The sequence below is a fragment of the Scyliorhinus canicula genome, chromosome 6 (assembly GCF_902713615.1).
Source record: "Scyliorhinus canicula chromosome 6, sScyCan1.1, whole genome shotgun sequence".
NCBI classification, from domain to species: Eukaryota; Metazoa; Chordata; class Chondrichthyes; order Carcharhiniformes; family Scyliorhinidae; genus Scyliorhinus; species Scyliorhinus canicula.
In genome coordinates this window covers 61,826,304-61,840,651 of record NC_052151.1, presented here as the reverse complement: position 1 = coordinate 61,840,651, position 14,348 = coordinate 61,826,304, and the positions used below count along the sequence as shown (strand labels likewise).

Here is a 14,348-nt window from a genome sequence, read left to right as displayed (position 1 = left end):
CAGAAATGCGGAGACATTTCTTCAGCCAGAGAGTGGTGGGCCTGTGGAATTCATTGCCGCAGAGTGCAGTGGAGGCCGGGACGCTAAATGGCTTCAAGGCAGAGATAGATAAATTCTTGATGTCGCGAGGAATTAAGGGCTACGGGGAGAATGCTGGTAGGTGGAGTTGAAATGCCCATCAGCCATGATTGAATGGCGGAGTGGACTCGATGGGCCGAATGGCCTTACTTCCACTCCTATGTCTTATGGTCTTATGGTCTTAATACTCTGAGAAACTTGCGTTTCTAAAACCGGAGGACTTCTCGGGTTCACAATCCATAAAGAATTTGTGACGACCAATGTAGGGAAACTGCAGTCTATTTTATTCGCGCAAGGTCCCATAAATAACAAGATAAATGCTCAGATCACCTATTTTCCAGCGACGTTTGGAGGGTAAAAACTTAGAATTGTGAGAACGATGCAGAAGGAGGCAGTTCGGCCCATGTCTACAAATAAGTATTATGATTCAGTGCCATTCCCCTGTCTTTTCCTCTTACCCCTGCACATTGATTCTATTCAAATTGGGTTTAGCTCAGTTTGCCGGCCAGCTGGTTCGTGATGCAGAGTGAGGCCAGCAGCGCAGGTTGCATTTCTGTACCAGCTGAGATTATTCATGAAGGCCTCTCTTCTGAACCTTGCCCTTTACCTGAGATGTGGTGATCCTCCGGTTAAATCACCACCTGTCAGCTCGCCCCTCCAAAGGGGAAAGCAGTCTGTGGTCATCTGGGACTATGGTGACTTTCCATTCAAGTAGTTTTCTAATGGCCTCTAGAATGCCTCATTTGTGCCTGCCTCCACCATAATTCTAGGGAGTGCATTGCAGATCCGAACTACTTGTTCTGTGAAAAAGTTTTTTTTCATTTTTGTTTCTTTTACAAATCATTTTAAATCTTCCCTCGTTCTTGATCCTTCTACGAGCAGAAACAATATTGCCCTATCTGCTCTGTGCAGCCTCCTCATGATTTTGAAAACCTCTATCAAATCTCCTCTTGGCAACCTTCTCTCCAAGGAGAACAGTAGCAATCTCTCCAATCTATCCTCATAACTGAGGTTTCTCATCTCTGGATGGTTGGCGAGGACACAGATCTCCCTTGTTCTTTCAGTCATGTCATAGGATCAGTCATGTCATAGGATCCTGTGTGGCCACCTGTTAGAGTAGTTTGTGCTTCGATTCAACTTTGCATTTTAAATGCTTCACATTTGACAACGTAGCATCAAAGGTCAACTAAAAGAATCCAACACTGTAGTGGAGTGCGGGCCAAAGACAAGCTGTTAGTGACATTCTGTGTGTAGCATTATTTTTGAGGGTATTGAATACTGACATTTAACCATTTGACAGTGCACGAAAAGTGTGTTCAATGTATGCAAAATGTAAGGCTATATTTCCCTACAATTGCTTCTTGGCTGTCATTTTGTTGAGATTATTATTGAATTTTATTTTGCAGGTATATGTTGATCAGCTTTCGGTTGCAGACATGGAGTACATTGCTAATGCAATGTTTCCTGCAATTGGTAAAAAGATAATCAGTAAAATGGTTCGTTTTAATTACAAGGTAAGGGATCCTTTTTTTTTAGTTTAAGAAAGCCAGATTAGATGACAATGCTCTGCACATTTACTAACACAATTGTTTTTGTTCTTGGAAGATTAACCAAGAAGTAATGGTGGAAAGAAAATGGGGACAAAAAGGAGGACCATGGGAGTTTAATCTGCGTGATCTTTTCCGTTGGTGCCAGCTGATGTTGGTAGATCAGATGCCTGGGTGTTATGATCCAGGCCAACATGTTGCTTTGATTTACGCAGACCGAATGCGATCTGAAGCAGATAAAAGCCATGTAAGCATGCCAAATGAGCTTTTCTGTGATGGTTAATAGTTGCTTCAATTTTAATTCCAGTCATTTCTGTAGTAGATATTGACAATGGATGGATTTGTGAATTTTGGTTAGAAGCTACATCGTGTGATTTATATATTTTGAGATTTTTTTTTTTTTTTTTGTTCAATGTTACATCAGTGCTTGTAGCTGTAGGGCATGATTCTCCCGCTTGGAGACTTTGACAAATGGAGTGATTCCCACTGGCGCTGTGAACGTACTAACCCCTTGCCACCTCTTGGACCGCGAGCTGCCAGGTCTCTGTTTCACGGGACTTGCACCAACTCACACCAGTGGGATTCCTGGCTTTGGAGAGGGGGCAGGTGAGTCAGGCTTTAGGCCTGTAACTGACATTCAAATTGGAGGCTGGCTGGGAGTTTCGCAACATGAAACCCGTCTTTGGTCCGATGTCGGATGCACCAGACCTTCGTGATTCCCTCCACTGGCAGGTGGTGCCAGAGTACAAGTGCATTTGAGGTGCCAATTGGTAAATTCATTGTGAATTGAATCTGAGACATATTAGCTTTATTTGCGATCAGCTTGTTTCTTCCGTTGCTATAATAATCATCTCTGAAAATAATCAGTGTTGTATTTGCCCTTGTGCAGAAGAAACTCTAATGTTGCTTCAGCTATTTAATGTTATTTCTTATTTCTTTCTCTCCAAGATGCTTTCTGTATTTGAAGGCATTTTTCAATCAGATGGTGGTGGAACTCAATCACCTCCCTACATTGGGTCCAGAAAACTGCACATCACACCACAGCATGTTCAGGTTTGCGATTTAGCCTTTTCTATACTGTTCGGTGGTCTAGTAGTAAGATATTTCACACAAAGTTTAGTCAGCCTTTTGAGTTACTGTAACCTTCAAAGCAAGCAATTATAAGCAGACTTTTTTTTAATATTGTTTTAGGTTGGTTATTCTATACTTTCTCGTAGTGGGTTCGGCGCTCCAGTATCCAGAAAGCAGCTGTCCATTCTTCACCATTCGCTTCCGCCACTGGAGTCCATTATGAAGTGTACACAGATGAGCTGGATGGTCATTCTGGCGGGGCCTGCTGCCAGTGGGAAGTCGAGCTTAATCCAGCTATTGGCTCTTCTAACCGGCCAAAATTTAAAAGTCATGGCAATGAACAGTGCGATGGACACCACGGAAATACTTGGCGGATTTGAGCAGGTAACATATATTTAATGGGGCAGTAGAGCTTTCAGCAGCATACCGTCTCCAAATTTATTTAGCCTGCTCATGTTTCTTGGCGGAGGATTTCAGTTGCTCCTAATTATTGCATTGAAATTTGTGGTGCTCATTAGCATGAGGTGAGGAGATTTTTCTGTTTTGTTGCATTTGAACAAACCTCTAGAATTGATACATCCGGCAGTTGGAAATTACAACACAAATGGGCTTTTGAATCCAACAAATCACATTTTCGGCTTTCTTTGCTCTTGTGAAGGGGGAGTCCCGAATTCTCAAGCCTCTTATAACAATGGTTTCCCATTTGTGCCATTATCTTGTTGAATTCATGCTGGGCATCTCAATAACTTTAATGTTATTTCTATAATGGCCACCAAAATCTGCCACTTGGTCTCTAATTGTGGCCTAGTTGTTGGTTTTTACAAATGTTTCATGGCCTCTTTCTCTTGTATTCTGTGCATAATTTATAAAACCGAAGTTTGATTGTCATTTGTATTTTTGTTTCTTGCACGTTTTGATAATTCTTTGCAGATTTTGCCTTTTTATTGTTGGCAACAAAACTGCATCAGACTCTAATCCCGGAAAATTCTGTTTTATGTATCATGGCATCGTTTTTAGGACTGTTTTATTCAATATTGTAAATAGCTATGTGGTGGGTGGCACGGTAGCTCCCAGGGTGCCAGGTTCGATTCCCGGCTGGGTCACTGTCTGTGCGGAGTCTGCACATTCTCCCAGTGTCTGAGTGGGTTTCTTCCGGGTTCTCCGGTTTCCTCCCACAGTCCAATGATGTGCAGATTAGGTGGATTGGCCATGCTAAATTGCCCTTCATCCAAAAAGGTTAGGTTACAGGGATAGGGTGGATGCGTGGGCTTAAGTCGGGTGCTCTTTCCAAGAGCCAGTGCAGACTTGATGGGCAGAAAGACCTTCTGCACTGCAAATTCTACGAAGAATTTATTTTTCAACAAGTCTTTTGTGGATGCTCTCGCCTCGTCCAACACTTCTCTCGGTTTTAATTAATTTGCATGTTTAACATTTCTCTTTTCAATCAAAAGATCGTAATGACAAATGCATTTGCTCAACCTAATGTAAGATGGAGGATTTTGAAGGAGGAGAGAACCATGTTGATGGGTTTGATGTGTGCTTGCAGGTTGACATTTTCCGCCCGTGGCAGAGTTTAGTTGGAAAGGTGAAGGATGTTGTCAGCGCTGTCACCAGAGATGTTCTACTGTCTGTAGACACTGTTCCTGATGGTGGTGTTCTTCTGAAACTCTGGAATGCATTCCTGATCAGTCACTCGCGTTGCCTGAATGAAGATCGTAGTTCTGGTATTTCATCTGATGCCGTGAACAAACTAGAGAGTTTGCTGATTCTTCTTCAGCGCTTTAACAACAAGCTGAACACGCTTTCCCCTTCAGGTAAGCATATTTTGGGTTTTCTAATTTAAAAAAGATGTTGACCAAATTAAGTAACTTTAATTCCAGAACATTTGCACAGTAAAAATTATTTTGTACGAGTAAATTAAAATATGTATTTTAGCTACAATACTGAAGATATTGCCAATTCATTTTAGCCTGTGTAATAGTCATTTCTTTATACACTGCAATGAAGTTACTGTGAAAAGCTCCTTGTCGCCACATTCCGGCGCCTGTTCGGGTACACCGAGGGAGAATTAAGAATGTCCAATTCACCTAACAGCACTTGTTTCGGGACTTGTGGGAGAAAACCGGAGCACCTGGAGGAAACCCATGCAGACACTGGGAGAACAGGCAGACTCCGTACAGTGTGACCCAAGCCGGGAATCCAACCCATGACCCTGGCACTGTGAAGCTACAGTGATAACCACTGCTACCTTGCCGCCCAAAATTCTAACCCTTTCTGAAGGTGTTGTCTTCTAGGAATTGTTCCACTGATTGCTCTCCCATACCTTGCACAGGTAGTCATTCATCCATAGTGACAGATCATGAATGTTGCAGGGTATTACATACATATGCAGTCCTTCAGAAATATCATTGAGTGATGATTGGAAACCATTATTGTGAGTGTTTCTTGGATGTAGTAGGATCTGAATAGAGTAAATGGCCAGTCTACTTGAGCATTGATTTTTTTTTTCAGTGCTCGGAGGTTGTACAGCCTTTTGTGTAATTGTCAGTAATGTGTTGTTTCTTTATCTTTGTGCTTCAGAATTTTCAGAGTTGATTGCAGAATTCCAGCACTTTAAACTCCAGCGCAGTCTGTCTTTGGATGGCGAAAACCGTGGAACATTTGAGTGGGTTAATGGGATGCTTGTGCAGGCTTTGATTTCTGGTGATTGGTTGCTGCTGGATAATGTTAACTTCTGCAGGTAAGACAATTATCTGAATGCGCTGTTCGGTAATTTGGCAGGTTCTCACTTTCTTGTAAAATGTTGCTGTCCCCGGAATTAGGCCATTGCTCCTCGGTGCAAAGTCAGTGCGTAATTGAAATGCAGGCAATGTGCACAGCGTGCTTTCAGACCGGTGTTTGACAACCCAATATGGAAACTGCAGGAATTTTCATCTGCTGTAAATGTAACCAGTGTCACGGATGCACAGAGGATACTGTTGGGTTTAAATCTCTATTTATCCGCTTGCTAATATTTTTTTTATACTTGTTATTTAGTCCTTCAGTGCTTGATCGCCTAAATGCTCTTTTGGAACCTGGAGGGGTGCTTACCATCAGTGAAAGAGGAGTGATTGATGGCACCAGCCCAACAATTGTCCCACACCCAAATTTCAGGTAAGCAGCAACGGTGTTTGCATTCCAATGGTCATTTTGGGCTGGCGATTATTTCCATATGTTTCAAGCATATGTTAACTGTTATAATTCAGACACGCAGGAAGATTTAACTAGAGCCAACCGTTGAGCACTTTATAAAAAAAAACTCAATTAATCCACACTTACTTGCAGATCCCAAGCAAGCACCTCCTAACTGAGTAGCCGTATTTACATCGGTGTCTGTTTCTTCACTTCACTTCACTTCTCAAAGGGCAGGTCTAGCTCACAGCGCCGCAACCTCAACCAAGATTAGGCCAAGGAGGCAGGTCCCAAAACCACCCGGCCGGTACAAGGATCACCCCAGTGACCACAGGCACTTTTTTTTTAACATTGATGTAGCCTTGAGCTATGGGTTGTCGAGACTCCCATCGTGACTATTTATAGAGGCACAAATGAATCCCCAGTCAGTTAATCATAACCAGACACCGAGGTTATGAACACAAAAACAAAAGATTGTGGATGTTGGAAATCTGAACATAATTGCTGGAAATATTCAACAGGCCAGACAGCATCAGTGGAGAGAAGGAATGAACGTTACTGGTCGATGACCTTTCTGTCACAACTGTAGAAAGATAGATATGCAAGAGGTTTTTAAAGCAGGGGGCAGGAAGGGAAGGTCTGTGGGTGGTGGAAGGAGTGATCAATTAACACCAGATTATATGATGCAAGCCAAAGGAAGTGCTAATAGGTATAGCAAAGGAACAAGGGTTATGTTCAGTTTGAGGCATGAGTGGCTACATAGTGGCCATCTGAGTGGCTACATAGTGGCCATCTGAGTGGCTACATAGTGGCCATCTGAGTGGCTACATAGTGGCCATCTGAGTGGCTACATAGTGGCCATCTGAGTGGCTACATAGTGGCCATCTGAGGTCATTTGGTTCACAGCCTCCAAAACCCTTTCAAAAGGGGCTGGTTTAGCACAGGGCTAAATTGCTGGCTTTTAAAGCGGACCAAGGCAGGCCAGCAGCACTGTTCAATTCCTGTACCAGCTTCCCCGAACAGGTGCCGGAATGTGGCGACTAGGGGCTTTTCACAGTAGCTTCATTGAAGCCTACTCGTGACAATAAGCGATTTTCATTTCATTTTCAAGTTTCACGTCTTTATTTTAAAATAGGCTGTTCATGACGATGGACCCAGCACACGGGGAAATCTCTCGGGCTATGAGAAATCGTGGCATTGAAATTCATGTTGCGGGCAAGCCTAACGAAGACCTTTTGGATAAACAGGATATTAAAACCTTGTTACACGGGCTTGGTTTTGTGGGAGACCATCCATGTACCGAGTTAATGGCATTGTGTTCGGAAGTCAAGGAAATCACAGCGGGTAAGCTGAACATTTAAAATCAATCGATTCAACATTTCTGGTAAACTGTTTCTAGCTGTGTTGTCAGAAGGAATAGGAGTGTTCCTATATTTTATTGGATCTGTTACATTTCCCAGTTGCTCAGCTTGTATTATATTTGGTTTTGGAGTTCTGGTGACTGTAAATGTAAATGTTAGAGATATGTTTTAATATTTTTCCTGTTTGCTTCAAAATTCAAGGCACTTCTTCCTCCATCTCGTCTCTTCTCCATGCTGCTGTTCTCATTGTTCAGCAGCTAAAACATGGTCTCAACTTGGCGGAGGCATTCCATCAAGCTTGCTCTGAAGTGTATGTCCTTTCACAGACTTCTCGAACTCATCAGGAGGTGAGGGTTACGGACTTACTTCTGAAGGGAGCTAGCAATTTGCAACAGCTTGGGTTGATGGAAGTTGACATTTTAGCATGAACATATCCGTGCGTGTATATTTGTTAACATTATAAATAACGAGTTGTCATGTATTCAGCAGGGTTGAATGGTACACAACCTAGCACATGTATTTTCAGTCATGTCAGAGTTATTGTGCAGCTAACTACACTTTTCTGCCGCCTTGGTTATAACTATACTAATTTTAAGAGCCATCAATATATTTTATGTTGTAGCAAGTACAAGAACTGGTGGAGAAGCACAAACTCGCATTGATGTCGCCTGAATCCTGGGGTGATTCCTTGGTCTCTTTGGGATTGTGGCCAGATTCTATTCCATCAGCGGTGTTTACAGCGGAGGAATCCATGCTGTCCATGGTCCATCGGGATGGACAGGTGCTTGCCTACTGTTTGAACCAATTGAGCCTGAGCAATAACAGGTGGGCTGTGAAGGAATTTAGGAAAATTTAGAAACGGACAAAGTTTGTCCACTAAGCTAACAAACCTCTTAAAGTTGGATTGTTTCTGATGTGTTTGTAATCTGACTTACTGTCATTATTTTATGTTTACTTTGATCTTTACCGAGTTTTTTAAAAAAATGGGTGCTCATAGCAAAAACACCCACTGGCCAATAAGTGCAGCTTTTCCAAATCTAATCATACACTAGGATTGCATAATATTAAACGGGAACATTACCCGTGCCATGACTGCCAGATTTGGAGCAGGGGTGGGGATGGGGAACATGACATTGCATTGATGGGATCCCACCCGGCCTGGCTTGGCTATGAATTTCGCTGGGGGGACATGGCCTGGGAAGGAAAGACCACCCGTGCCCCAATTAAGGCCCTCAAATGACCACTTGAGGCCCTTATCCCACCCAGCCTTTATTTTTAGGCGTGACAGGTGGATGATAGACCGCTGGGGGGGAGGGGGGGAAACTAAAATTGAACTTGCCCACCTGGGGTGGTACGAGGGAGGGGATGCACCTCCATCAGAAACCCCCTCCTCTTGGACGTCCCTCTGTTTGTGACTTAACCGCCTTCCCTTCATATTCCCCACTACCTTTGACCCCTTTGACTCGCCTTTCTTGTTCCTGGCACTTTGTTCTAGGTAGCTCCTTGTAGTGCTGCTTCTAGCCGCTGAAGCACTGATGTTGAAATGATTGGCTGGCATCTCTTCAAGGCAGGGCTTCCTCCTGGTGATGGGCGGAGGTCCTGTCTTCTGCTAGTTAACACCTGCTTGGAGTGTGAAATGGTTCCAAGCCTTCTGGTGTCAGTGGGGATGTATTCCCCACCATCTGCTGTGTAGATATGTTTCTCTAATTTCATGGCCAAAACTGAACATTCAGCTCAGGAGACCTACAAGTGCAGAGCTGGCTTTTAGCACTCTGACAAAATGCACTGGAGCTCCACCAAGAAGTTCTACATAAAAGTCATTCTGCAATTTACTTCATACGAGGTGGAAAAAATGACCCATGTTAGCGCTCATTCCCGGTACAGAAGGGATTCTGTACCTTGGAGAATGATTTGATGCTTTGGCTGATCTGATTGTGGCCTAAACTCCACTTTCCTGTCTTGTCTCCCATAACCCGTGACCCTGTTGTCAATAAAAATTTGGCCGTGAATATATTCAATAACCCAGCCTCCATTGGTCCCTGTGGAAAGGAGGGCTAACAAATGTCGAGGAAGTAAATTCCTCCTAGCTGCCTCCTTAATATTGGGAGACCCCTTATTTTCAAACTCTGCCCCCTACTTCTAGATTTTTCCATGAAGGAGTACAACATCTCGGCATCTAACCTGTCAAACCCCCTCAGAATCTTGTATACTTAAATAAGATCACCCCTCATCCTTCTAAACTCTTGAGTATATATCAATCCTGTTTCCCTTTTGTCACAAGATAAACCCCTCGTCCCAGGAATCTGCCACGGGTCTTGACAGTGTGGATGCGAAGAGGATGTTTCCACTTGTGGAAGAGTCTAGAAGTAGGGATCACAGTATCAAAATGAGGTTCTCTCAGAGGAGATGAGGAGAATTCTTTTTCTGAGGGTCATCAGTCTCTGGGACTCCACTTCAAAAGGCTGTGGAAGCAGAGCCTTTGAATATTTTAAAGGCAAAGCGATATAGATTCTTGACCAGCAAGGGAATGAAAGGTTGTCTGGGTAGGTGGGAATGTATAGTTGAAGTTGCAATCAGATCAGCTATTGTTAAATGGTGAAGCAGGCTGGAGGGGGGCTAAGTTGTCTCCTACTGCACTTAATTCGTAACTTGTGTTTATCATAGAATTTACAGTGCAGAAGGTGGCCATTCGGCCCCTCTAGTCTGCACCGGCTCTTGGAAAGAGCACCCTACCCAAGGTCAACACCTCCACCCTATCCCTGTAACCCCACCCAACACTAAGGGCAATTTTGGACACTCAGGGCAATTTATCATGGCCAATCCACCTAACCTGCACATCTTTGGACTGTGGGAGGAAACCGGAGCACCCGGAGGAAACCCACGCACACACTGGGAGGATGTGCAGACTCTGCACAGACAGTGGCCCAAGCCGGAATCGAACCTGGGACCCTGGAGCTGTCAAGCAATTGTGCTATCTACAATGCTACCGTGCTTCACTAAATTTCCTCCAAAACGAGTTTATTGCTCAAGTAATTGTGGATTAGGCAGATTGATGAGAACAGGGAGAGTAGCTTGTCAGAATCAGACCCTTAAAGATGTGATTTTATTTCCTAGAGGAGCTGGTCATTTTTATTTAATTTAAAAGGTAAACCAATGTTGGTCACAATTGGTCATGTGTAAGCCATGAGGAAAAAAGATTGTTATAGGGACATTAGCTGTAGGTGTTTCTGTTAAATAATGTTTGTAAATGATGTTGTTCTGCCCTTCCCTGATTCAGGTCTCGACCTCTGACTCTGACTGATCTCGAGCTAGTTTTGCAATCCTGTAACATGGACAGTCTTTTATTCCATGGCTGTACTACAGCCGTTCAAGTTGCTGAGTTCTCGATGGTTCCTGCTGCTGTCAGGCTGGTCACCGAGAAAGCATCAAACCAAGATTGGCTGTTAAGGGCCAGGTGGTTGTGCCACACAGCAAAAAAACACAGACATTTACCAGGTAGTGTACTCTAACTGAGTCCAAGTATGTTCACGTGATTACTTCTGTCTTGCCAGTTAGTGGAATCATTCACAGTGACTTACGTTTTGTGTAACTGGGGAGTATCAGTTGACACCACATATTGAAGACTCCCAAACTAGACAGCAGGTGTATCTACATTGCAGGTGTACCTACACCAGGAAGGCATCTCACCACCACCTTTTTAAAGGTAGTTGGGAATGAGCAACAAATGCTAGCCTTGCCAATCGTGCCCATATCCCAGGAAAGGATGTACTTTTGTCATGTGTACCAAGGTACAGTGAAAAGTATTGTTCTGTGTACAGTCCAGACAGATCGATCCATACATGAAAAAAACATCAGACATACGATGAATACACAATGTAAATGCATAGGCATCGGGTGAAGCATATGGACTGTAGGGATGATGTGAGGAGAGATCAGGTCAGTCCGTAAGAGGGTCATTCGGGAGTCTGGTAACAGCGGGGAAGAAGCTGCTTTTGAATCTGTTTGTGCACGTGTTCAGTCTTTTGATCGCCTGCCTGATGGAAGAGGTTGGAAGAGAGAATAACCTGGGTGGGAGGGGTCTTTGATTATGCTGCCCGCTTCCCCAAGGCTGTGGGAGGTGTAGACCGTTTCAGTGGAGGGGAGGCGGGTTCATGTGATGGACTGGGCTGTGTTCATGACTCTGTAGTTTCCTACGGTCTTGGGCCGAGCAGTTGCCATACCAGGCTGTGATGCAGCCAGATAGAATGCTTTCTATGGTGCATCTGTAAAAATTGCCATGAGTCAATGTGGACATGCCGGGTTTCCCGAGGAGGTATAGGTGCTGTTGTGCTTTCTTGGTCATGGCTTTGATATGGGTGGACCAGGACAGATTATTGGTGATGTGCACAACTAGGAATTTTAAACTGTCAACCATTTCCACCTCAACACCATTGATACAGACTGGTCTGTACGACACTTCACTTCCTGAAGTTGATGGCCAGCTCTTTAGTTTTGCTGACGTTGAAGGAGAGATTGTTGTCGTTGCACCATGCCACTAGGTTTTCCACTCATCGTTGTTTGAGATTGACCCACTACGGTAGTGTCATCAGCAAACTGATGGATTGGAGCAGAATTTTGCCCCACAGTCATGTGTGTACAGCGAGTATAGTAGGGGGCTTAGTACACAGCCTGCGTGGCCCAGGTATTGAGGACTATCGTGGAGGAGGTGTTGTTTATCCTTGCTGATTGTGGCCTACGGGTCAGGAAGTCGAGGATCCAGTTGCAGAGGGAGGAACTAAGTCCTAGGTTTGGGAGCTTGGCTGGGATTGGTGTTGAAGGCGGAGCTGTAGTCAACGAATAAGAGTCTGACATAGGAGTCCTTGTTATTGAGATGTTCTGGGGATGAGTAGGGCCAGGCAGATTGCTATGTCTGCTTGTGCACAAAATTATATTCAAATTTATTCTAAATATTGATACGGTGCAACTTCACCTAAGAAAAGTGATTTTAAATGTTACGTAAATTGCTTCATTATGTTAATTGGTACAAAATGTGCATGGAAGCATGGGCTTGCAATTCTGATTTTGCGCATTCTTAGTAAAGTTTGAACAGTGAATTATAACGGCAATGTACAGCAGTAAAATATATGGATTGTATAGGGTTATTGACAAATGAAAGCTCAAACTAGATGTGGAGTTGTCTCCACATCTATTAGAAATTGGGTATGGGTGGCATGTGGTGCAGTGGTTAGCACTGAAACTGCGGCGCTGAGGACCCGGGTTCGAATCCTGACTCTGGGTCACGTCCATGTGGAGTTTGCACATTCTCCCAATGTCTGCGTGGGTTTCACCCCCACAACCCAAAGATGTGCAGGTGGATTGGCCCACGCTAAATTGCCCCTTAATTGAAAAAAAATAATTGGGTACTCTAAATTTAAAAAAATAAAATAAAAATTGGATATACAGTAATTTAAAATAATGTGTTTTTTTTTTACTTGCAGAGTTGGTGTGTGCCCAGCTAGAGGCAGGGGCAAAAGCTCTTAATGTAGTTTATGCCAGCGTATTGCCTACAGGAATGAAGGAAGTCATACAGAAACTACAGCTCGATGCAAATGGTAACATACACTCAATGAACGGGAACATTGGCCTTTTTAGTTTTGTTAAAATGTCTGCTTTTATTTTCAGGGGAACGAATTACATAATTGGGGCATGGTAAGATATTAGAAGAATTTAACTGACAGATTAGCACAAAATTAGATCAGTAAAGCCGATGCACTGTGGTATTTCTTTGTCCTGAGATGTGACGTGCTTATGGATCATGCAGCGATTCGGCACTGTTTCTCCCCCCCCCCCCCCCCCCCCCCCCCCCCCCACCACAACAAAAGCGGGGTGATTAGCACTGGTGCCTCACTGTGACGAGGACCCGGATTTGTTCCCGGCCCCGGGTCATTGTCGGTGTGGAGTTTGCACATTCTCCCCATGTCTGTGTGGGCCTCACCCTTACAATCTAAAGATGTGCAGGGTAAGTGGACTGGCCTTGCTAAATTTTCCCTTAATTGGGAAAAAATAAATAATTGGGTACTCTAAATTTAAATAAAATAATTACTATTTTTGTTTTAGGGGGTCACATAATTAAATGTGCAAACCTGCAAAAATGTCGGGAGGAACAGTGAACGGAAATGCCGTTGGTTCCTCTTTTTGTCGTTAAACCCCCCCCCCCCCCCCCCCCGCCCCCCACACACCACATCCCCTTGCACCAAACTCACTCCAAACTGAGGGAGGTGATGTTTACCTACTAAAAATCCTTCATGATTTCAAAAATCTCTGTGGAATCTTCTCCTTGGCCTCCTCTGATCCATTAAAAGTAGCTCCGGAATCTCCTTGAAACTCCTTGGTTTCCCAGCTTTGGTGAATCCATGCTTTCTGGGGCATTAATTCTGTTTTCGTAATGGTGCATCCAAAACAGGATGTTTCCTAAGAAAATATATATTTTTTCCACATTGCTTTAGCTATCTACCCTTGCCCTTAACTTGCAATCAGACAATTCTCAATGGGGACAAGCACAAGAGAGCGATTTATTGTGGGCGTTTTAAAATCCTGTGTATTTTATTACCCTGCTGTATGTACACTATGTCCAGATCATTTTTAATGTTTGTTTAAATGAATTCAAAATCTCTTAATTGACTGTGTTCTCTAGAAACATCACTTGGCACTTTTATCACAGGACTTTTTTTTGTATAATTGATTTTATAATATTGCTATCTCTTCATTTGTAAAGGCACTTCAATAAACCTAAGCCTACTTGTGACAATAAGCGATTTTCATTTTTATTTCAGAAACAATCTTACAAATGCATAAAGCCCCTCATGTGCACAATAACACCCTTTTAGCAAGGAAAATGCTGCACCATGCAACATTAATCAATGTGAAGTACATCATGCAATTTGGTTTTGTTTTGAGCAAACATTCGCACCAATGAATTAACTTGTGCAGGTCCTATCTTTAACTATCTTTTCATTAGAGCTGTATCGATTTCTGTAGCTTCTGATCACCTTTCTAAGGCTTCACTCTATTATTTATTTTTTTGAAGTTTAGACGCTGGACATGGCATCAATGTCCACGTAGCAAAGCTCCCTAAGACTTC

General features: G+C 43.4%; 1 protein-coding gene across 2 annotated transcripts in view; it reads left to right on the top strand.

Moving 5' to 3' along the window:
* mdn1 (midasin AAA ATPase 1) overlaps positions 1 to 14,348 on the top strand; it is a 204,527-nt gene that overhangs the window by 86,770 nt on the left and 103,409 nt on the right. For both annotated transcript variants that reach the window (XM_038799361.1, XM_038799360.1), the window contains exons 39-50: positions 1,485 to 1,592; positions 1,684 to 1,872; positions 2,574 to 2,678; positions 2,817 to 3,080; positions 4,243 to 4,510; positions 5,277 to 5,436; positions 5,733 to 5,849; positions 7,003 to 7,211; positions 7,430 to 7,575; positions 7,851 to 8,053; positions 10,506 to 10,723; positions 12,706 to 12,819. In XM_038799361.1, the coding sequence (XP_038655289.1) occupies positions 1,485 to 1,592; positions 1,684 to 1,872; positions 2,574 to 2,678; positions 2,817 to 3,080; positions 4,243 to 4,510; positions 5,277 to 5,436; positions 5,733 to 5,849; positions 7,003 to 7,211; positions 7,430 to 7,575; positions 7,851 to 8,053; positions 10,506 to 10,723; positions 12,706 to 12,819 (2,101 nt within the window). The remainder of the gene's footprint in view (positions 1 to 1,484; positions 1,593 to 1,683; positions 1,873 to 2,573; positions 2,679 to 2,816; positions 3,081 to 4,242; positions 4,511 to 5,276; positions 5,437 to 5,732; positions 5,850 to 7,002; positions 7,212 to 7,429; positions 7,576 to 7,850; positions 8,054 to 10,505; positions 10,724 to 12,705; positions 12,820 to 14,348) is intronic.